At 48.5% G+C, this 24477-nt stretch overlaps 2 protein-coding genes across 2 annotated transcripts in view; one reads left to right on the top strand and one right to left on the bottom strand.

Annotated features, from left to right (window-relative positions):
- Positions 1-7046: 7046 nt before the first annotated feature.
- On the top strand, positions 7047-8877 carry LOC144130023 (uncharacterized). Its single transcript, XM_077664065.1, has 3 exons — positions 7047-7409; positions 7537-7674; positions 7723-8877. The coding sequence occupies exons 1-3, from the start codon at positions 7047-7049 to the stop codon at positions 8674-8676; spliced, it is 1455 nt and encodes a 484-aa protein (XP_077520191.1). The 3' UTR covers positions 8677-8877.
- A 4030-nt stretch (positions 8878-12907) lies between these two features.
- LOC144129369 (uncharacterized) overlaps positions 12908-24477 on the bottom strand; it is an 80764-nt gene continuing 69194 nt past the window's right edge. Inside the window, exons 6-8 of the mRNA XM_077663443.1 lie at positions 22765-22945; positions 19907-20078; positions 12908-13491 (exon numbers count right to left, since the gene is read on the bottom strand). Of these exons, the coding sequence (XP_077519569.1) occupies positions 13367-13491; positions 19907-20078; positions 22765-22945 (478 nt within the window). The 3' untranslated portion in view covers positions 12908-13366. The remainder of the gene's footprint in view (positions 13492-19906; positions 20079-22764; positions 22946-24477) is intronic.

The raw sequence follows: 24477 nt of genomic DNA, 5'->3' as shown, positions 1-24477 counted from the left end.
GAAATTATTGAAAGCCATTCGATTTCCCAGTCGATACGGCTATCAGGAAGCAGGACGGGAAGAGATGTACTGGACAGACTAGGGCTCCCATGCATCGGGTTTACGGAGGATAGATAGGGCTTGGAAGAACAGCATAGAAGCAATATCGAGGTGCGGCCCATTCCGATAAACATGCAGCCCGAATATAATTAAAAAAAGAAGGAAGGCTATTGCGAAGGCCGTCGGGAGAACCTGAAGCGAGGTGGAAGAGGCAATTTACGTGGACGCGGCAGGACCGGTCAACGGGATATCAACGACAACATGCACGTATGCGCAAGGGAAATTAGTTTTAATGGGGCATGAATTCGATGCCAGAGAATCGCCGAGGCTGAGGAAGCGGCGACAGCTTTGGCGATGATTTCCAGGAAGATCTCGCGTGTAATTATGGACCCCCAGACTGCATGTCGTAACTATAAAAGAAGAAGGATTGGTAAACCACAAACAAAGTAATCATAACTAAAGAAGATAGGGACTTTAAATTCACAGTCATATGGACTCCAGAACACTCTGGGGATGTCGGAAACGAAGGCACTCACGCCGCTGCCCGGGTCCCCCAACATTCGCAGGGACAATTATTCTTAACCACTATTAAACTGCAGGGATTTACATCAACATTTTAGATTAACAAGGAAAGTATATCCCGAACTGCATAAAAATCTGAACAGGGAGCAAGGGGTCATCCTATCAAATCCGTCACATTCAGCTGTATACGTATACGTTTCCAAATTACTACGAACCGCATTGCGCCTCCTGCGGTGATGTGACTGACTTATGACGCATGGTGGGGGCGTGTCAGAACAATCCAGATGCTGCGAGAATCAATAACCCAACAAGTGAGGGCTGGGAGGCTGCGCTGCCCAACTCACACCCGGAAGACCAGCTTTGGCTGCGTGGCAAACCGGGCAAGAGCGGTGGCAAAAGCCAATGGGCTCCTGGAATGAGGGTCCACCCGACTAACCTGGATTTATTCTGTTCATTAAATGCTTCTCTCGCCCACGAAATCTGTATCCCATTGAGCAGCACAGAGCTTAAAATGAGCTTCGAATACGGCAAATGGCGTATGCCGCTAATTTCCAACCAGCACTCGATAAAGATCAAATTAGAAAAAAACAATCGTCTCTTGCTGATTTCTGCATTGGGCGACCGCTTGCTTTCGCATCCACAAGCCAAAGCCGGTAGACAAGCAAGTTCTGCGCGAGCTATTTTTGCATGCATGTACATCCTGCGACTGCGCCGAAGTGGGACACCAAGCTCCGACAACTGCAACGCAGGTGAGTCATCAAGCCTTTACCTCGTACGATATTTGCCGAAGAACGCGAAGGAGCTCTTCGTATACCGAGTGCCGCGGAGCCTGGAGGTCACAGTTTTGACGATGTTACAATACTGCGTGACCTCTAAGAAGCCTTCGTTACGACATGCACGTTTCGCCGACTGGGGAGGGCTTCCACTCTTCCTGGATGCTCGCTAGACAGAAGCAGCCATCTGCGTCTTACGATAAATTCTAGAACTAGCACAAGAACGCTCTTCAGGGACTTTAAAACAGAATGTGAGGCTGGAGAGGGGGGATCAGCGTTAGCAAAGCACCAAGCTCTTCTACACCCCCTCCCCCCTTTATTCAATATAGAGTACAAGGTTCACTGTCATTTGCCGTTGCTTTTGTGCTAATTGTGGTGTTCGTGTGAAAAGTGGGATACAGTGCCCCGTTAATACGACCCCCGTTAATATGGACGACTCGAATTATGGACACTTTTTCTGGGGACTAAACTTTTTCAGTGTATTCACGCCTCGTTAATATGAAAGCTCGCTGTCCGGACAATGGACAGGGTCGAAATGCACGGAGCCCATTGGGACCCGTGTATTTTTGTCCCGTCAATATGGACAGCGATCAGAACAAAATCCCGAATGTCTCTACGAGATGTTCCGCCCCTTATAATTTGAGAGCAGAACATCAACGAAGGGCAGGCGAATGCGCAAATGACTTTGTATTTGCCTTTCCGCGTGTGCATGGTTTCATGCTTTACAGTGGTAAGGTTCCGGGTCAACGCACCTTACCGTTTGCCACATTTGATGAATGTTTGAAAAAAAAAGAATTCTCTGTACGCTCCACTGAAAACCACATTCAGCAGTTGCCAGCCGAGTTAGTGCAGAGTTTTGGGGATGTGAACAGTCGCGGTAGAAGATACCACTAGGCGCCTCAAACGTCCTTCAACCGATACCGTTTGAGTTTAAAGATAATGGCAACCAGAATAATGCACCTGAGCTACTAAGACTGCCTGATTTCCACTTCACTGCATGTCCGCCACTGCGCTTAGAAGGAGTCTGCAATCGTAACACAATTTCTCAAAATATTTGTTTCTGTTTTTATTCATGATTCGCTATTACGGACGAATCGCTTTATAGACACTTTTGCTCGGGAATCAAAGTGTCCACATTAACTAGGCGCCACTGAATGCTTACTGCGCCGTGGACAATTGCCTTGCAGACGATGTGCATGAGTAAATAAAAAAAGGCACACGGTCATTGTGCGAAGCGATGAAAAATGACCCTGTGCAGCCCATGCGCTTATCGTGACATTTAGTCGGGTTCGGACCAAGCCGAAAATATAGTGCATCAACTGGCCTGTGTTCAAGGCGATCACACTATAAGACTCAGTTGCGAGAGGATTTTTTCAAGCCACAGAACAGGTACAGGATGCAGTTGATCCAGATAGAAACCTTGACAGCATGGTCGTCGCGAATTGGCAGGCAAGTTCATATCGAGGTGCAGAACTGTCTTATTAAGATAACAAATTACGAGACGCGTTCCGCAATTTGTCATCTCATTAGTATATACAGAAATGAAAGTGTGTGGGAGCCCGTACTAGGCAAGCATTACCGGGCTTAAAGTCAGTTCAACATAAAAGAAGCATTATGCTCAAAGCAATATTTGACGGGAAAATTGTTGAAAAGGAAAATAACGAGGTTCCCTCATCGCCCGCACAGCATGTGTAACGTCAAAAGCAGAAGTAATTAAGGAAGCGTTGGCGTCTGAAAAGGCGTTCTCTCTCTCCGCTGCACGCTTCATCTTTTTCCGTTTTATTTTATAAGGCGACAACATCGTCGTTCGAAATATCAAACTGATCCCAGCCACATTCGTATCATCATTAGTACCAATTAGCTGTTTCTACTCGAGCACAGATATCTTGCTAAGCTGTGTGCTGGGCTAACACAAGACGGCGTTCACGAAAGTATCTGACTGTGAATCATCCGCATTCGGTGGAGCAATGATTCATGTAGTATACATAAACTGTGAGGGCAAAAAAGACAGCAGTCGTCTGAAGAATCGTCACTGTGGTAACGGCTGACCGAGATTACCTCTGATTTTCTTATCCTTAAGAGCTTGTAAACGAAATACGAGTGGTATGCTGCAGCTGTGCCTAATGTATACCGCGACCGCTCAGCAGCTTTGGCGTTCTGATGCTGAGCACCAAGTCGCGATTTCGATTTCCGCCCGTGGCTGTCACATTTTGGTGAGAACGACTCGCAGAAAGGTTTGTGAGAAACTTCCTTGTATTGTGAGGCTACACGCTCCTCAAAGATCTTGTATCGGTTGTTGAGTGCGGAATGGATTGTAATCGCGCTGTTAATTGCGATAGCGACGTATCGATATCCGCCCACATGAATACAGTGAAACAATTTTCCGAGGAATTTTATCATTCATTCCTGGTTTATTCAACCACTGCATGATAAATTATATAGGTTTCTTCAGGATAAAAAAAGGCTTATGTCCATTGTTCCGTCCAGAAATCTGTGCAGCAAAAGTTAAAAAAAAACACAACTGATGATACCCTGATGATATCTTGTGCTGCGAGACTTCTGTTAAGATGGGTATGCATGCAGCGCTCAGCCGTCCATTTTTTAAAATAAATTCGTTCACTGATATATTAAGATGACTACTTTCCCTTCCCAAAGAGAAAAAAAGAGACTGATATGACAGAATAAACGACCGAGCTGATATCTTCTGAAAAGACCCGTGGGCTGGATATAGTGGACAAAATCTTTGAAGTCGTCATATGCTGACACACAAATTACCGGGAAAATACGATAAGAAGCAGACACGCGATACGCAAACCCAAAAAAATCCACCGATAAAACGTTCCCGTCTCGAGCTGTCCTACTTGTCACGACCAGTTTCCGGCTATAGATGCAAACCGGGGAAATCGTAAATCCCACGCTTTCCATATGCAGCGATAGCGTATTGATTCATCAAGAGATACCTTCCACCGATGTTCGTCTGCTTTTTATTATCTTTAAAACTTATCAGAAAGCGGGGTGCGCGATATTTGCTGCGTAGGCTCGCTTTCTTTTCTTTAGCCCTTGCCACCCTCCTCCTTTTGTCAACACGGCGACCTCTGGTTGCACTTTTTGGCCATACAGCGCAAACGTATAAAAGGTCGCTTTTCGCCGACGCCCGCCACAAGACAAGGACATCGAGTGGAGACGGCACCGTGAGTAAACGTCTTACATTCTACGTTCTTCGACTTAGACAAGCAGCTCTTGACAGAAGAGAGAGTGCTGTTCGCTGGAAATTGTTCTGACCTACGCGTAATTCTAGCCAATTTCAACTTGAAGTATTTCTTATAGCCCTCACATCTGCCAGCAGAGCTAGCCAAGCTGTAGAAGTGTCTTTTCTCGTGGCAGAGCTGTGCAGAACGCTCTTCGCCGCAAAATGACTTAAATTTCATTTATTTTATTTATTTATTCAAGTTACCCCTAAAGGCCCTCCAGAAGAGGGTATTACATAGGGGGGGGGGGGGGGGGTACAATCATAAGTAATCGCGATACATTTCAACAAGTAAGTGTAAAAAAAAACGCTAATTAAAACATAAGGCATCACACAAAGAAAAATTGAACACTAACAAAAACAGCAAACATTTACACATTTCCGTCACAGCGAAGAAGCTCTTGGAATTTTTTATTGTCAGTTTCTGTGGCGATGACTGATGGCAAACTATTCCATTCAGTGATAGTACGGGGAATAAATGAATTGGCATAAGACGATGAATGACAGTTTACGCGTTTAACTTTGAAAGAATGATCACGGCGTGGAAAGAGAGCATCAGGTGACTGAAACAAATCACGGCGAAGGGATGGGTGGTGATAAAGCTTATGGAAAAGGGTTAAGCGAGCAAGTTTACGGCGATATGACAAATCTTCCAGTTCGGCACGTTTTTTTAATGCTGAAAGGCTTGTGAAGGGTGAGTAGTCTGAAAATATGAAACGAACAGCACGGTTTTGCAAGGATTCAATGTTAGTGATAACGTAGGCTTGAATAGGGTCCCAAATGGCCGCAGTATATTCGATTTTAGGGCGTATTAGAGTTATATAAGCAAGCTTTTTAACGTGTATAGGGGCGTATCTGAGGTTACGTTTAAGAAAACCAAGTGAGCGGTTAGCAGATGCTAGGGTGAGGTCGATATGGTGATGCCATGTTAGGTCAAACTGAAGGTGCACCCCAAGGTACTTGTATGTTGATGTTAGTTCCACAGTATTGTCATTTAGAATATAAGTGGTTGGAATGCGAGCTGTACGGCGAGTGAAAGATATTAGTTTAGTTTTAGAAACGTTTATTGCCATTAACCATGATGAGCACCAAGAGCTTACTGCGTTCAGGTCAGATTGTAGAGATTGGCGGTCACTGTCTGTAGTAATGTTACGGTAAATTACGCAGTCATCAGCGAAAAGGCGAAGTCTAGATGTTACACAGGCAGGTAAATCATTAATATAGATTAGAAAAAGCAAACGCCCTAGCACGCTTCCTTGTGGTACCCCAGATGTCACATTAGCAGAGGAAGAGTTAGAATTATTAACGGAGGTAAACTGAGTTCTAGATGACAGAAAGTCCTTAATCCAAGCGAGCACGTTAGGGTGTATATTAAGCTGTGCTAGTTTCAGTAGAAGTCTTTGATGAGGAACCCGATCGAAAGCTTTTGAGTAATCCAGGAACACTGCGTCGACCTGAAAGCCCGCGTCAAGTGATAATTGTAAGTCATTAATAAAGCCAGCTAACTGAGTATCACAAGAAAATCCCTTGCGAAAACCGTGCTGATAATCGAAAATAATGTTATGATCTTCGAGATAGCTGATGACTTGGCTGTGAATGATATGTTCGAGTAGTTTGCAAACAGTGCTGGTTAATGAGATGGGTCGATAGTTTAATGGAGAGGAACGCTCACCTGATTTAAATATAGGTATTACTTTGGCTATCCGCCAGTCATTAGGAATTAATCCGTGCGATAATGATTGCGAAAACCAACTGGACAACACAGCGCTAATGCTTTGGGATGTGTTCTTCAGCAACTTATTGTTGAAACCGAGGTAATCCGAACTATTTCATGTTAACGTTGTCGCACTGTACTTTCACTGCACGCAAGTTTTACTGATGAAGGACCATGAGCATTTCGTTTAGCGCGAATGTTTACTTGTATTGCCCGTAGCTAGCTGAATGCATGCGCACTCGTACCTGGCCGAACCTAGGTACTAAGTCCAGAATCAGCACTAGAAATTAGGCACCAGGGCAGTATAAGTCTTATCTTTCAGTGCACTTTCCATTGGGTACACCGAAATCAACTACACTCTAAACAGAAAGAAGTAAAAAGAGAGTACACTGTCCTTTAGCGCAAGACGGAGAGCGCTAGAGGACAGCTTACTCCCTTTTTACTCCCATATAGGTGTATACGTGTAGCGTACCCCTTTCTTGCTTGGTTTCTCAAACGCAACTGCCCATTAGCACGCATATAAATTTGCCCGCAATCTAGAAGTATAATTTGATCATGTACGATTCGTGCACGTCAGTGACCACTCAGCTCGTCTCTCTTCTGCCCCTTTCAGGCCATGGCCGTCGCATACGCACTGTTGGTTCTTGCGCTCTGCGCGTCTGTGTTGCCACGGCCAGCAGAATGCATGGCTCTGCACAAGACGAAGCGGCCGACACAATCAGCGCCGCCAGAAACTGCTGTGACGCCCGCGATGACACCGACTGAGCCAACTCGAAGCACCGTGGCGCAAGATGAGGTCGAGACCAGGATACCGTTCGGGAGCCCGTGGACTGCGGGTGTCCAGGAGACTTGGAACGTATCCGGCTCTGAACAGAATGCATTCAACGAGAGTGGGGCAAACGTAACTCAGCCGTTGCGAGGACCATGGCGCGCCGGCGGCGAGAGTTCCTGGCACACGTCTGGTTCTGGCCAGAGCGGCTCTGGTTGGTCGAGTTCAGCCAACGACACCTCTGGCAGCGGATCTGGATGGGGTTGGGGTTCCAGCGACGGAAACATCTCCAAAAACGTCAAGGCCTGGGAAAGCAGCTCTGGCTTCGGAGCAGGACCGGGATCTGTACAGGGCGATCGTTGGGGTGCAGTGAAAGGGCAAACCAGTGGGTGGCATGGCGGCTCAGGTCAAGTCGGCTGGAGTGGCGGAAGTGGACAAGGAGGCGGCCAAGGCCCTGGATGTTGTGGGATAGGACAGGGTGGAGGCTGGGGTTTTGGACAAGGTCACGGAAGCGGCCAAGGGTCTGGCTCCGGACAAGGCGGCGGATGGGGCTCTGGACAAGGTCAAGGCAGCGGCCAAGGGTCTGGCGGCGGATGGGGCTCTGGACAAGGTCAAGGCAGCGGCCAAGGGTCTGGCGGCGGATGGGGCTCTGGACAAGGTCAAGGAAGCGGCCAAGGGTCTGGCTCCGGACAAGGCGGCGGATGGGGCTCTGGACAAGGTCAAGGCAGTGGTCAAGGGTCTGGCTCCGGACAAGGCGGCGGATGGGGCTCTGGACAAGGTCAAGGCAGTGGTCAAGGGTCTGGCTCCGGACAAGGCGGCGGATGGGGCTCTGGACAAGGCCACGGAAGCGGCCAAGGGTCTGGCGGCGAATGGGGCTCTGGACAAGGCCACGGAAGCGGCCAAGGGTCTGGCGGCGGATGGGGCTCTGGACAAGGCCACGGAAGCGGCCAAGGGTCTGGCGGCGGATGGGGCTCTGGACAAGGTCAAGGAAGCGGCCAAGGGTCTGGCTCCGGACAAGGCGGCGGATGGGGCTCTGGACAAGGCCACGGAAGCGGCCAAGGGTCTGGCGGCGGACAAGGCGGCGGATGGGGCTCTGGACAAGGCCACGGAAGCGGCCAAGGGTCTGGCTCCGGACAAGGCGGCGGTTGGGGCTCTGGACAAGGCCACGGAAGCGGCCAAGGGTCTGGCTCCGGACAAGGTGGCGGATGGGGATCTGGACAAGGTCAAGGCAGCGGCCAAGGGTCTGGCTCCGGACAAGGCGGCGGATGGGGATCTGGACAAGGTCAAGGCAGCGGCCAAGGGTCTGGCTCCGGACAAGGTGGCGGATGGGGCTCTGGACAAGGTCACGGAAGCGGCCAAGGTGGCGGCTGTGGACAAGGAGGCTGCGGAGGAGGACAAGGTTCTGGTTCCGGCCAAGGCGGTGGCTGGGGTAGCGGCAGCGGCCAATGGTCTGGCTGGAGACGCGGAAGCGGCTACCGCTATTATGATAATGGACCGGGTACTAGGAACCGCCAGAACTTACGGGAATCTGGATGGCCTGGTCGCATCTCTAAAAGTTACGGCTCGAGTGACATCCTCGACGGAGCTCATGCTTGAAGCCAGAATGTCGTAGGGTGGTTACGACAATGCAAAAACGACTGACAACACCGCTACGAGAGCTGTTCCTGCATTTTAGAAAGAAGTTGGAATAACTGTCTGAGCATTGACTGTTTTTATCGAGCGGAGCCACGTGCTACAAGTGTAGTAAAAGATGTTCTCCATTACACCAACCGTCCAGTCGGAAAGCGCAAATAAAGCGTGCTGTCTCCTTCCACTGCTGAATCCTGCTCTTTTGCCCGCCGCAGTGGCTTGTAGCTGCCCGTTCAGCCGAAGGTCGCGGGATCGAACCCCGCCGGGCGTATTTCGGTTCGGGGTGAAATGCAAACACGCCTGTGCACTAGCATTGAGAGAGCTATCGATGATCTTTACCGGGGAATTTTAACAGACATTGGCCTTGTAGACGATATGAGATGAGAAGGGTGTTGTTCTGGAAAGTGTATTTGCGGCGTAGTTCGCGACTGTTTTTTACCACCGTCGTTCTCGTGCAGTGTTAATGTCCGAAAGAGATGGTCTTCTGGTTATTTTGGACGTTGCAGGACCACACCAGACCTGTGCAGTCTTCGCCAAGTGACCAATGTGCGTTTTCAAATGCCAGTTTGCCGAGGTAAACGCATTTTTAGGCGAAAAACACAGAGCGACCTGTCATTGCCAACCAACCAAGAAAAATTTCTACGAGGGAAAACAATTACGCGAAGCTACTTCCCTGTCGGGTGGCACTGGTGGATGCGGTACTCGGCGTCAGTGGTCGGCAATTTACTCTGTGTTGCGAATACGCAAGCTTCCCAGACGTAACAGCAGCAAAAAAGAATTACAGAACGATCCCCCGTTTGACGCGTGTTTTGAAAAAGCAGCTGGATTTACCCTCGACAATACATGTCTTGGTCCTTTTGCTCTCAGCGATGCTTCACATACCCAATAATTTTTTTTCTGGAGAGTGAAGGTGGGTCGAGGGTGACAGTGGTCGGGTGGACAGCCCCCTATCTCGGGGAGGTGGCCATAACTCTGCTTTTGCACTGTATGTTCCCAGAAGTCGATGACATTACTTTCGCCCGTACGCTTCTGCAGTGCAATCGCTCCGTTTAGTGGTCATATTCATAAATTGCAACCTTGAGCAACAAGACGAAATTGTGCACAAATGCACATGCTAGCCAGCACACTGACACGCTCTACAAAGCACCGAGACAGGCTGCTGGAAAGTTTATACGGCTGCATGCACACCCGGTCACAGCGGGAAAACTAATCTGTGCACGAAGACGAAGGCAGAGATAAATCCGTAGTTTTATTCAAGGCGCTTTGAACGGTAAGCAAGGCCACCACGCACCTGAGCTCACGGATCAGTTTATGACACCGGTTCGTGACATGCACAGGGCACGTGCGGGAGAGGAATTAAAACAAAGATGGCGGCACGACGGTGCGTCCGTAGCTAGTGCAACAACACGCAAATGAGGGTTCTTGAACAAAGTGAAGTGGTAAGTGATATGTGCCCTTTGCAGTTCTGGATGTTGAAAAACAGCTACCAAAATAAGCCTCGGCTGTCGAAAAAGCGTAAAGGCGCTAAAGCGAATCGGTGAAAATCCATCGGACACACACGCGACGCCTTTCGCAACATCGAGCGCACGTCACGCAGGCTGTTGTATGTCGCAATAACCACGGAGTGAAATAAAACCCGTGCGTGCCGCACTGCATTCGGCACACGGCGACAATGCCATGCTGGCGCGACACCCTGAGCGTTCCCCTGTGCTCTCACCTTCCTCCCCTTTTCTGTAGCCGAAACGCCGCTGCGAACGCTTTCTGCTTCTTGCTACCCTTAAAGAAGACACGTGCATTATTCTTCTGTGCATTATTGATGGCATTTTATAAACTCTATACATCTGCAACCAAAAACTTTAATTTCAAACCCAAAGTTTCGGAGCCGGCCCGGCTCCTTCATCAGGGGTGACTGGGGCCAGTAGCTAGCGTCTTTAAGCATGCATGGATGGCAGCACGAGCTCCCCACCATGCATGCTTAAAGACGCTAGCTACTGCCCCGACTCACGCCTGAAGGAGCCTGGCCGGCTCCGAAACGTTGGGTTTGAAATTAGTTTTGTAGCGATAGCTATATTACGCTAGCACTTCGATCCTTCAGCGTAGCCGCCCTTGAGCTCCGTGGCGGCGCTGTGGCTGGTCACGTGCTGCTGTGTGAAGAGGGGAGAGAGTGAATCCACGTCCAGGGATGAAGAAGGAACGCCCAGCGAAACGGAGCGGCGAAAGACTGGCTTTGCAATTCGACTGAGCGAGTTCCGCTCGGCCAGCTGTATAGCTATGTAGCTCACGCGTCAGAGCTTAACCAGAGCTAAACAACAGCCATTTTTGGTTGGAGATGTGTAGATGTTATGTCTTCAAACCCAACCAGACAGGTAAATCTGTCAAAATGTTTAGTTCATCGATAGCGTGACACACTCCTGCCAGCGACTGACAAGTGCCTTCACTGTAGCGATTCACCAGACCTGTGTGATATGTGTGACACTTGTTAATTGTAAACGTGCCCTGCCAGGGCTTCTGTACGAAAGAGTTTCCTCAGGGAGGTGGGCCCGTAATGGAACCGCTAACCTGGCTACGAAAAGTATACCATGAACAATCGGTACACCGGCAACCTTTGCGACCATCTGAGCAAACTGGTCTTCACTACTTCTTTCTCCTATGTTCCCTTCTGCCTTTCTCACTACTTATGGCACACTTATCGAATAAAAAAAAACAACGAAGGTAGCATCATTTCTTGATCTTGCCGCCGGACTTTTCGCTTTTACACTTAGTTTTTTTCATTCTTATACATCCGCCATTGGCCCAGTGAGCCCATGTGGAAAGTGGTGACGTTTATCTGTGCTCCGGAAATGGGCAAGGTCCTTAGAGCACGCGCAAGCCACGGTCGCATCGTAGAGCCGATTTCACGAAGACGAAGGCAGAGATGGTTGCAGATGTGTAGAGTTTACTACCCTGTGAGTGAAATTCGTTTCACATCAAAAACTAATGACTATCGAAGCGTAAAAATAGTAGACTTTTCCACTTTTACATCCGCCAACCATATTTGGCCCCTATAAGGGACGCTGGCAGACAATAGTGGACAAGGAGGGTCGAGGAGGAAGCTAGCAGGAAAAAGGAATAAGCTACCTCAGACGATTAGAGTCACTGGAAAAATTTTCTGTGACGCTAGACACGATTAAGCCGACGTACCGACTGGAGACAATGCTGGGGAAAAAATTCGCAGGGACATCTAATCACCTTGTGTGTTGGCGATGCGATAGCATTACAAGGTGTTCACGCCTTTACCGGAAACATCTCTTCCGGTCTGCTGACGTCACTTCCCCGCAGCCAATTTTGTGATCGATGACACATTTTTTTCCGGACCTTTTAATGCGGTCGCATTAAAAGTTCAGCGGCAGGCGGCGCCAGGCGAGGCGTTGAATACGTGGATGGATGGATGATAAGAGCATCCCCTTTGAAACGGGATGGTGCCACCACGCTGGGTCTTTTTTCTCTTTATATTCTTACAACCAGTCTGTAAAGAGTTACAGCCCATTTACAATAGCTTTTTTGAAAACAAATATTGGCTTACTATTAAGTCGCATCGCCATCTATAGTATGCGTCACGGAGCACCACCCCACTAGTCGCGTGCTTTTAACAGTCTGCTCTATTGTAGACTTCCCTCTACAGTCGCGACCTTCCCGCTTAGGAAGCGCGTGCTCGATACATCACGCCATTTCAATCACCGCGTATCTTCCGAGTCGTTGTTTTCCCGGTTAGGATGCGCAAATCACATAGTAGCTAGCTAGGGCACAAACCATCGAAGGCATGGATAAATTGACATCCGACCATGATAACCCTGATAGGCTGCGAAAACGGACCCACTTGCAGGGAGGCCCAATTTGTCGGCTGAACTTGTTTACCTTTTTGCCATTCACTTTACGTGGTGTTTTTCACACACCACGGACACCCCGACTTACAAATCCTCTTGTGAACACTGAAAAGAGTGACACGCTATTACAAGGTAGACTGTGAGCTTGTCCCGGCTGAAATGTGCAGATGCGGTTTTGTGCTTAGTGTCAGCTTTTAATTCATCATTTGTCTCTGCTCGGTGCCCACTCGGAGGCATATCGGGGGCTGTCCGAAAGAGGACGGAGACTTCGATACGTCGGTGGCTTGCACTAACTGAGCTTCTACAACTCGTTAAGGCAAGCCAGAAAAAAATCACTCCAAACAAACCATATAACACGCCTGATCCAGGCTATCAGTGGCGTGCGGCACACATAATTTATTAACAAGCGTGACGGCCATCGTACAATAACGACTGAAGTGTAAATAAAACACAAAAGAAAGCATTCCATTTTATTATTATGCAACTTTGCTGCACTTTCGTGGCGTAAGCCAATTTTTTCGCTGCAGGCATTGCCACAGTAGAAAAAAAAAAATTGCTGTCGATCGTTCATACTTAGTTGCTGAGGGTAAAGCGCGCACACGATCCGGCCAGGATCACTCCCAGTGTTTGCGGGATAAGCATAACAACAGCTGCTCGTAACGTCGGGTGGTGCACCAACGAGACAGAACAGCGACACGCTGCTGCAAAGTCAGCCACGGTGAATAAACACCTTTGTGAATCACCAACGGTGCGTCAGGCATCCTGAGTCATAGGCCTACCATAAGATGTTCGCAGAGTCTTATGCAAGCGTCATAGCTTGGTAGTATTCTTCAATAACTCGAGAATTTCCTGGTTGATGACGTCAGCGCAGCGTGTGAAGAGGTAGTGAGTGCCTTTCTCGAACCGCAGGGTCTTCACAGGTCCGTTGCCGTTTCCTGCGTCACGAGAGGTAAAAATAAATAGAGAATGAGAGAAGACCTGGCCATTTCTACGGTTAACTCCAAAGCCGTTCGAAATGTTTAGCACTTACAGGTCTTTCCGCAGCTCTGCCTACAAGGGAATCTTTGTGAAGGACGTTGAGAGATATTAAAGAAAAGTATTTTTCACCTGCCCAGTCTTGCCACCGAGATTGCATTGAAGCAGAAAGCGCGGCCTGAAACGGTGCAACCAGAATGCAAGCGAGGGAGCACACGTTACTGGCCTCCTGAAGTCCCTCAATGAACTAAATGTAAGGACATCTCCTCCTCCTAAGCCGGGGCTCCTTCTCTCGGCTCCTCCCGCGGGCGCCTACCCTTGCGGCACATCTATGGCCTCCTCGTTCACTTCGTCTCGAGGTGAACATTGCGCCCTTTGCACTTTATCGCTCTCGTCCCATCGGCCCCTTCCAAGAGAGGCATTAGCCGGGCCAGTTGGTACATGACATAAAATTAGAAGCGTACGTAGCAGGCGGGACAGCGAATCTTAAACTTCCCCTTCCGGAGGCTCACCTTCACCCCACGCACTATCAGTTTTTTCGCCTCGACACAGCTCCACCCCGTTCACTCTGACGAGGCTGCGCCAGACATCGGACAATGGGCACTTACCAAGAACGTGGTGAGGCTTGCCCCTACTAATGCTAACCACTTGAAAATTCTTGTGCATGAAAATTCATTTTGCGTTCATACAGTACGTTAAAGGTCCCCAGTTCACGTTAAAGAACCACCGGTGGTCGAAATTATTCCGGAGACTTCCACTACGGCACCTCTTTCTTCAATCAGTCCCTCCGTTATCCGTTACGGCGCGGTTCAGGCGTCCGCCGATATGTGAGACAGCTACTGCGCCATCTCCTTTCCTCAAAAACCAATCTTCACTTTCATTTTTCATACAGCATACAGGAAATTTGGAAGGACCCCAACTGGCCACCTTCTGGTCGAAAATTTGCTATACTCTGGCCATTGTCAAGCATCGTCTCTGCAACGCGCCGCCGCAAATATTTTTTTGAGTGGATTCATTAACAGCAGAGTTACAGCAGTCGCAATCAAGATATTTAGCCTCTATTTTCTCTCTATTGTGCCCTCTCCGAGTTGGTTCGTCTCGTACATCCAGGCGGCAACTTGCGTTCCTCCCACGCTTTTTATTGGGAGGCGCAGAGAACGCATAGAGCGAATTTGGAAGGACCCCATCTGGCCACGTTCTGGTAAAAAATTTGCTATACTCGCAACAGCTCGCCAAGTTTTGTTTTTGTATATTTTGTTTCCCGGCGTGTTCATGGCGGCTCTTCAGTGCGCTTTCCGGTAAGAACCTGTTGTCTCGAGACAGCCCCTCATGGTGCGTTGAAGTATGCGTGAGACACGATTACCAATACTGGAGGCAGGGAAACGAACCAGCAGCTTTCTGAAACCCATGGTGTTACTGTGTCGTCAGACCGAAGTCTCGGCGGTGTGGACGATGTGACTGGCACTGTCGAAAGAGCGCAAACGTGCTTGGACTTGAATTACTGCCTTTCAGGGCACGCATGGCTCTAGAATGTGGCATATAGACGATCACAGTTGCCCCATCTATGTGCTGGACTACACAGGTCCAAACCTGGCGGTGAGGAGCCCTTTAAGACTTCATTCTCACATTAAATTCATCAATAATTCTCGTAACCTCAGAAGAAAACTAGACATTCTGTGCTGAGCAACATACTAGATGCATACATGTAGGGTGCGCCGGGTGCTCAAAAATATGAGCACAGCGCTCAGTATACTTTTGTTCAACACAGCAGCTCAGCTACAGAGTTGTATTCTCGTTTACGCATGACGACAGCGGAAACATGAGCCGAGGCGTGAAACAAAAAAAAAAAGACTGCATGTACTGAAAGCATGAAACCTCGAGTATAGTACAGCCTATCTTCCATTTGTACCAACGGAAATTATTGTTTACTCTGCAGCTTAGCTTTTACATCGCTGACCCCGGAAATACGAGCAGAAGCACAGTTTTACAAGAAACAATTAAATAAAACATAACAGTATTTAAGAGAATCTCCTACGGTGGAGTATATTTTAACTAGGGGGCAATCATTAAGCATCCATAATGTATTCGACCTCGCCCTACCATCTATTGTGGCCGTCCTGGTTAGCTAAGTTGGTAGATCGACTGCACCGGTGAGGTGGTGCTCCAAGGTTCGAACCCCGAACCGCGACGAATTTGTCTTCAGCTGCGAAAGTTTCTGTGGTAGCTGTATAGCTTTCCTTTGAAGTATGGCTGTGCTCAGGTAGACGCGTATGATAAATTGCTCCTTAAGAAAAAAAAACGTTTTCAATGCTCTAACACGAGCAGGGTGTGCTGCTGGCCGAGTTGGTTTGACATTCAGAACTGTACGCCAGAACTCTAACACGAGGCTCGTAAAACCGCGGGGCCGCGATTGAGTAAATAGCGAGGGTGCAGCGACTCGCCAAGGCGGGGAGGCAGCGACGCTATTTTGGTTCACATGCCCGGTGCGCGCGGCTGCACGCGTTGTCGCGTGTGGATACCGCGCGTGAAATGTAATTTTAATCGATTGTTCTCGTCTATCCTAATGGGCGCCAACACCCGATAGAAGAAGTACTTTGGTTTGGACTAGTTGGTGCATAGCTTTTAGGTGATATCAGGACGGCGCGAAAAGAACGAGGACAAAAGAGGCACAAGAACACAACAGGACAGGCGCCAACTTGCAACTGAGGTTTGTTCGCCCAAACCCATACATTTTATGAAGCACCCGAGCCGTATCGTAGAAGCCTATCACGCAAGAATAAGGGATCGTAAACAACAATAAGAATTCAGGAAGTAGGTGCTACTTCTAACAGATCGGAAGATACGTTCATGCATTCAGCACTACACTCCTGATAAAAAAAATGATTGCACTCATGCATTTCAGCCCTACACTTCCGACAAAAAAAAAGTTTGCTTTTATCAGGAGTGTAGTGCTGAATGCATGACTGTATCTCCCGGTCTGTTAGAAGTAGCACCTAGTTCCTGAATTCTGATTTTTGTTTATTCTCTTATTCTTGTGTGATAGGCTTCTGCGATACGGCTGGGGTGCTTCATAAAATGTATGGGTATGGGCGAATAAACCTCAGTTGCAAGCTGGCGCCTGTCCTGTTGTGTTCTTGTGCCTCTTTTGTCCTTGTTCTTTTCGCGCCGTCCTGACATCACCTAGAAGGACCAGATAGAAGCGATGCTCCAAACGTGCTAAAAATTGTACCGCATGATTTTAGAGATAATAACGGCCCGAATAATGAACCCGGAGCTTCCAAGATTGCCCAATTTTCCACGTGACTGCCCGCCACTATGAAATGAAAAAGTTCGTAAGCATAAACCGTTTTTTTTTTATTTTTTTCTCCATGATTCGTTACTACTGCCGACTCACTTCATGGACGCTTTTTACTCGGGATCTAAAGTGTCCACGTTAACAAGACACGACTGCACATGAATCACATCGGGAAATTCACCGACGGACGGTAGATAATTTAGAATAGCGATTTCTTCTGTGGTGTTTCAGTTTAAACAGCCTAACGTAGGCTATGAGGTCAAGGTTTAGTTTAGGTCACGTGAGGCCAGAATTCAAAGAATTCTGCAAACTAAGGCGAACATCATCGGATAATCGCAGTTGAGGGCGAATACGAGGCCGTACTTATCCGAAAACTTCTTAACTATTTCGTCAGAACGCTATGAAGCGGAGAGGAAACTGCAGCACATTATTTCCCCCGGCGGGATTCGAACCAAAGGCGGCGCAAGAAAAGCAGCCTTGTTTCCAGATGTCTTAGGCTACTCGGCAGTCACCGGAGCCTCTGGCGGTGTTTGTTCTAATCGGTGGTCTCTAGTGTTGTGTGTCGGAGATCGCTGATTTTGTCATCGTTCGTGCTGATCCGGAGTTCCCGGGTTCGAACCCGACCGCGGCGGCTGCGTTTTTATGGAGGAAAAACGCTAAGGCGCCCGTGTGCTGTGCGATGTCAGTGCACGTTAAAGATCCCCAGGTGGTCGAAATTTTTCCGGAGCCCTCCACTACGGACCTATTTGTTCCTTTCTTCTTTCACTCCCTCCCTTATCCCTTCCCATACGGCGCGGTTCAGGTGTCCAACGATATATGAGACAGATACTGCGCCATTTCCTTTCCACCAAAAACCAATTATTATTATTCTGCGCCGCGATTTTTTGCTAAGGCCACCGAAGAGCGGGCGAGGCATAATGGCACGTCAAAGTGCGAAAGCAGCGAGAGACGCTGAGCGCGTTGCTCGGCACAAAAAAGAAGGGGGGGGGGGGGGTGGATGAGTAGAGCTAAGCTTACCGGCTTAGTCTTTATTCAAGCGAAAGTTGGTTGGAATTAGCGGCGCTTCCGGCAGGTAAGGTCGGTGCTTCAGTCAAAACTACACAGCATAATCGCTGGGTCTGCCGTTCGTGCTGCGAGCGCATGACAGTATTTGTTCGACCATTCTGTAATGTAAATAAGGAAGCTATGACACTTTGCTTTTCTGCTGAAACACCGTCGGTGAAACTTCAGCAGTTCGCGGACTATTGCCAATGGAAATATGAGTTTTTGCGGCGCCAGTTTTGGAATGTGGGTAATTAATTCTGTGCTGTTTATCCACGATGTGTCCTGCATGAGTGGCAGACAGTTATCAACCGATATTAAAAGCTGCAGGTCGTGTACATTCTTGCGTGCAGCGCAGACGACCAGTTTTTCTGCTCAGTTACGGCACAGGGTGGCTGCCTAACCAAAACACTGAACAGGCGGCTCGGTATACCACGGCACAGAAGAATTATGCAACAAACTTCATGCACACAAAACGTTCCACAAAGAAAAGTGATCGGTGACACATTTAACAACGTGCAAAGATGTTACGGATCACTAACAATTTAGGCCGGGTACTACCTCACGGCGTACTTGACACAGCCAGCATGGCGCGCTTGACGTGACGACGCTTGTGCCGTCTGGTAGCGCGGCCTCAGTGAATACTTCCTATAACTCTTTAATATCAACTGCTACTGGCATGGCGAATCTACGAGCATCCCACGAAGCACACTTTTCGCGAACATCCGTCGTGGTCTCATCTCGTCAACGCGGCATTGAACACCTCAGCTGATTTTTGAGCGCTGCTGTTGCGTGAAACGCTCCATCGCCCTGTGTAGCGATCCTCCTCTTCACCTCGTTCAACCACAGCGCTAACCTTTTTCATCTCCTCTTCACCTCTTTCCGCCGGAGCCTCGGCAAGCCTTCTTTCACTCCGACCTTCCTGCCTACATACTCCCACGGCGCCGTTCAGCTTCTCTCCTTTCCTCCCTGTCCCCGGTCCCACTCCACCTTGATGGCGCACTTCGCTTGGGCCAGCAACAGGTGGTGCTCGTTCAAGGCTTTCACTCCCTCCTTCGACGCGAGAGAGTGAACACGTTACTCGCAGCACTTTAATGTTGCCTTTGTACACCCCAAATTGGCTTGTACTGAATGGCTTGCACAAAACTATTACAGCTATCGCTGTAAAAAACGCGGCGGCACGTAACGAAGTGGAAACGGCGAAGGAAGCCGAACGTCCTGTGCAGCTATAGCAGCAGATGGCGGATGCTCCTACGAACGATATAACTCGTCCAAAGTGTCCAAAGAATATCAGAGCCTTGAATGTGCACATGTATAGTCTAAGCTGTACTTCATTCTGGGTACTGAGGAGCAACGGCCCGACCAGACACTTTGGACACCGAAACGCTTGTGTTTCACGCTTTACAAGCCCCGCTATGCACAGGAGCTGTATGTCGAGTGCGTTTTGCCGATCACTGCCTTTCTTCGAACAGCGCGAACAAGCACTGTTAACTCTCGATGCTAGACAAGACGATGATTATCTAGTCTACAGATCCATCTAGTCTAGAGATCCACGACGCTTTCTTTCGAAACACCGCGGCGCAGGTTTATCTAGCAGGCCCTCCTTCCTGGCCTTCCTTTCCGGGGCATGGAACCGGCGGTGGCAGCTGTGTCGCTCTTTCACACGCTTTCTTCGTTCTTCATGCTGTCTAGCTGCAGCACGAGCAAACGGTACAGTGAACGCCATCGAAAAACGCCCGGTGCCCCCGAACATACCGAGCGCTCACCAGTACCTTTTTCATCTTACCAGATCCTCCAAACATCTTTCACTTCTCAAAGCGAAATTCACTTGTCCTCATTCGGAGCGTACACAGTGCACAGTTTTTAAAGAACAGTAAAGTGAACATGATAAAAAAAGCTACGATTCCCGCTGCCTGTTACAACTCTGCTACAAGTAGAGTAAAACGAGCACGAACTTAATTTAAAAGCTATACTACTCCCGCGGTCTGATGATCCTGTGACTTTGCTCCAGGATGAGTGCACACACAGGCGTGGCTTACCCCGCTTCTTGAGCTGCTTCTCGTGGTCGTAATACCAGGTGCTCTCGGGCGATCCGCCGAGGATGCCGACCGTCTCCAGGCTGACGGGCAGGTCGATCAGCTTGTCGTTGTCGCTGATGGCTACCAGGACGGGCAGCTTGCTCGCAGCCACCGCCTCGGCGTCCTTTTTGAACTGCGACCACAGGGGACAAGACACACAACTGATCATCTCCAGATCCTGCTGAAAAATGAATTCGGAAAATCCGCGTTTGGAAAAAGGTCACACGTTCAAACGGACACCCGGAACATTCCATAGTGGAGGCCGTACCGTGGATCACGAACCGTCCGTTCTCCACGGCACAAAACATCGTACGGCGATTGTAATACTCGAATATGGCCTGGCGCAGCAGGAAAGCGCGCCCTGCTGGCAGGGCAGTCATGTTTCGGTGGCCCACTCGGCTGCGGGGCCTGGTCGGATCACACGCTAGCTGGCAACACCACGTGCATACACATCCGCACAGCGAACGTGGAATTGTTCCTCCTTAAGTGCGACGCTCATTTAGCTTATATATCTAAAAATCTCTCTGCTGGTGTTATCTCACGTTGAAGCAGATTGCTTCCCCTAAGCGCTAAACTGCGAATGTATTCCTTCCCCACGTTAACTACTGTACTCTGGTATGGGCGGCAACAACTAAAGCAAACATGAATAAGCTTCTCGTCCTGCAAAGGAAAATTATTCGTCTCATCGTAAACTTTGAATGCAATGTCGAGTATTAACCCCACAATAACATCGGTCACTATGATCCGTGCGGATAAAATATTTGAATTTCGTTTGTTGCAAATAGTGTACTTTTCTTCCACAGGGCTAAGTAATTTCTTGCCACAACTTGCACCTCTCCTACAAGTGTCAACACTCAATGTACTGACTCTTGGTATCTACCAATGTTTAGAACAAAATACAAACTACAATCCTTGCCTCACAACCGTCCATTTTTTCTTAACAAATATCCCGATAAAGACACAGTTGGATTTAGACCAAGGCAACTTCGTGTAAATTTAACCTGTATCTCTTAATTTCTCGTTACTTCAATTTTTATCCAAGTCTTTACGAACTCTGGTCTTACTGCTGAACTGTTTGTAATGACTTTGTTAGTGATAAACCTTTTGTTTCCTTCTTTATGTTACGTTACACTGAAGTATGTTTGTATGAATTTTTATTGACAGTGGTGGCTCAACAGCACAAAAGCACACAAAGACCAAGCAGGAGACGAGACACAGAAACCAGCGCTGAACTTACAACTGATTTTTTATTAGGAATAAGCACGTCATATATGCATTCACGGTCTTTGTGTGTTTTTGCGCTGTTGAACCACCACTATGCATCACCAACTAGCCCAATCTGCAGTTCTACAGTTTTTATTGATGTCTACTTCTGTACTGGTCTTAAATTCTTATTTCGTTTTGTTGCTGCTGCCATGCTATGTAATGGTTTCCTGGGCCTTTGCCGATCTGTTTTGTACAGATTTTAGCCCAGGTGAGCATCCAGTCGCTGGAAAATAAATTTGATTTGATCCGAGTCAGAATGCGGAGCGAGTTACGAGAGCGAACTGTGGAAAAGCGAGCGTGCGAAGCCACCAGAAATCGGGAGGCGAAGGAATCGCGGCCCCTATACGACAGACTGCCCCAAGGCTTAACATTCAGCCTAGTTCAAGCTTTCTTAGATTTGTCGGCATAATCCTTTGTAACTGCACTGTACACGTTTCTATCCAGAAGCGCCTTAATTAAATCAGTTTGTATTCTCGATTCAATCCGCCCTAAGCGGGAACTTTAACTCTTTAAGGCATTTATATTGTCACGTAGTGGTGACGGCAGTCGAAGCAGCGATGAAGACGGACGAAAGGGTCTTCTAAAAGAAAACTGTTTATTGGGCTGACTTGCACCCAAAATGGACTGAATCACTCGACGGCGGCGAAGCGACAAGCGTGCTCGGCGGTCGTCGAACAGAATGCTCGCCGCTGTCGGCCGTGCTCAATTTAAAGCTGATAGCGAACTTTCGAGATAAAGCGTGCAGAGTTACTAGAACATTCCGGAACAACGTAGAAACAGCTCTGCCCGGCTGCGATCAATCTAGATAAATCCAGTCGCGTCTTGCGTCGCAAACAAAGCGATAAGGTGGTGTGGCGGCAGATTTGAAAAACGAACAAATACTGCAAATATTCGCGGCAATATAGTATACACAGGTGCCCACAAAAGTTTTTTGGAGCCCTGAAATGAAAAAAAAAAATGGGGGGACAGTTAAGCGCCGCCGATGAGTGTATGACGCGATAGCGTTAATGGGTCCCGGCTGCGACTTCTCTTGCCCCCCAGACATGGACACTGTTTCCATTCTATGTGAAAAACCACGCGACATACATATAAAGTCCAGCTAAGCTGTACGAACGTGCCTACGCGGCTTCCGCGGGCAGCGCGTCTGATTCACAACCCAACGGTCAGGGGTTTCACCCTAAATTTCATTGCACCCTAAACAAGCGGAGCACCACACCAGGGGAAATCTTGTACCCATTGTACCACCGGTGGGTACCAGACCCTTTTATTGGTCCTCTAAAAAATAAAAAAAAACATAAATGGAAGAGAGAGGGAGCCCGGACCAACAACGCTTTACAAGGCTTAAAGCCAATAATAAAAAAAGAAAAGGAGCTAAACGCAAAAAAAACAACTTAATTTAAAGAGAAAAGCAGGAAAATAGAAACAACAAACAAACAAACCCGACCTTACTGGGGATCGAACCCCGCACCTCCCGCATGCGAGGCGGACGCTAGGCCACCGGTGTCGGGACCTGTCAGTGGACAAGCTTCGCGCATACCGAGTGCTGTGTATACCTGCGCCTTGTCGGCGTACAGCATGGCCTTCATGGCGAGCAGCACGTTGTCGATGTCTCGGCGCAGCGGGTGACGGGTGGCCACCAGAAAGGCGAGTGCGAGGGCGTTCACCAGGCGCTGCGTCAACGGCTGCTGGTACAGCCGGCTCAGGAATTTCGGGAACCAGTACGGCCGCATCACGCTGCAAAGGGAAGGTCGGGAAGCGCCCTCGGTGCAGGCACTTTGAACCAGCTTCTCAACATTGCTCTATACATAAAGATGGCACGAGAAAATCTCTAAAACAGCGAGGCACTGTGTAGCCCACGTGCATCACATGACAAAGATCGCGCCGGTACATATCTGAAAAGCGCCAACCTGCCTCTTGAGAACTCTCTCCTCGCTTCACCGTTTGCTTGGAAGCAGAGTAATGCGGAAACGGCAAGAATAAAGTGAAGAGCCTTTTGCAGTTAAGAAAGACGTCGATCGCTTGCCTTTTTTTTCCTTGACAAATGTCAAGGTGTAATGTCTTTTTTTTTATTGCGACAGTGTGCCTGCTGGTATAAAGTATTTACAAATATAGATACACACTGGGCTCTCGAAAAAAATCCAGTAACATCCCGTGGTGCGGCCCAAAAATCCACTTTCTACATCTGGTGGACGGACTAGGGGCGGTCCGCACCGGAGCAGGTGTTTCTGCCGGATAGCAAACAATGTGTTTTTAGACACAGTCCAGCGCCTTGCCCTAAAAATATACGCTTATATAGTGTAACCTTAAAAACGTTTACTAATAAGAACTTTAGCAAACAAAAGTCCACAAGGAAAAACTGTTTCACAACGAACAAATTATTAGAAGAACGACGCGTGCAAAAAAAAAAAAAAACAGGATACCGAGGCAGCCGTTTACAGCGGTAGGCTTCGCACCATATCAAATAGTGAGCTCCGTATGTCATGGGACACGGCAACGGGCACCATGTTTTTACGCATGAACGATCGTGTTGGCGATGCTTTCGCTTGAGAAGACGCGCAACTCGACAGACGATTACGCTGAAAGCAATGAGCACACCGCAGTTTCAGCGACACTATTGCTATTTTAAGTGTGCTTTGACCAGGCGTGACCATCTTGGAAGAAAGATTAATTCTTATCGCAGTAACGAATCTAATGATGGACTGAAGGGAGGGGACAGTGGCGCGACAGCTGCTCTTGCGCTCAACTAAGTTTGAACTAAGCCGCTCATCACCCCCCCCCCCCAATTTTCTTTATAGCGAGAGCAATCAAGAGGTATTCCTCGTGTGCAAGTGGCACCGACGAGGGCTGGTTGGATTCATTGTCTAGGCGGACCACCTAAAAACCTTACAGATGAGCAAGCGCCCCTCTTAATTAGGAATAAAATGGAGTTGTTCTCCTCCTCGTGGGTACAGCGAAGTGAAAGGAGACAATTTTATGTCGCACCTTACACGCCTGTGCCTATGAAGCGTTTAGGTATAGTTATAAATGGCCGGAGAAGAATAAGGATAAAGTGATTCGCTGCGACAACCCTCTTTTAAACGACACGGCCATTGGCATAATCTATAATAGAACGAGTACGCCCGGCCTCGATATGCTGCTCGTGGTGTTGCCTTAATATATTCAGAGCGGCGGCCTTCAGCGAGCGAAACTTGTTTTCGGGGTAGCGCGCCAGCACTGGAGCGATCACGCCGTCGCCCTTGGGTTCTGTCCAGAGTAAACAGGTAAAC

The sequence above is a fragment of the Amblyomma americanum genome, chromosome 4 (assembly GCF_052857255.1).
Source record: "Amblyomma americanum isolate KBUSLIRL-KWMA chromosome 4, ASM5285725v1, whole genome shotgun sequence".
NCBI lineage: Eukaryota > Metazoa > Arthropoda > Arachnida > Ixodida > Ixodidae > Amblyomma > Amblyomma americanum.
This window is presented reverse-complemented; position numbering and strand designations above follow the sequence as displayed.

Coding starts and splice junctions, on each gene's coding strand:
- LOC144130023 (XM_077664065.1), top strand. CDS start 7,047: ATGACACCGACTGAGCCAACTCGAAGCACCGTGGCGCAAGATGAGGTC. Junction 7,410..7,536: donor TCGGAGCAGGACCGGGATCT/GTACAGGGCGAT, acceptor GTTGTGGGATAG/GACAGGGTGGAGGCTGGGGT. Junction 7,675..7,722: donor CGGATGGGGCTCTGGACAAG/GTCAAGGCAGCG, acceptor GCTCTGGACAAG/GTCAAGGAAGCGGCCAAGGG.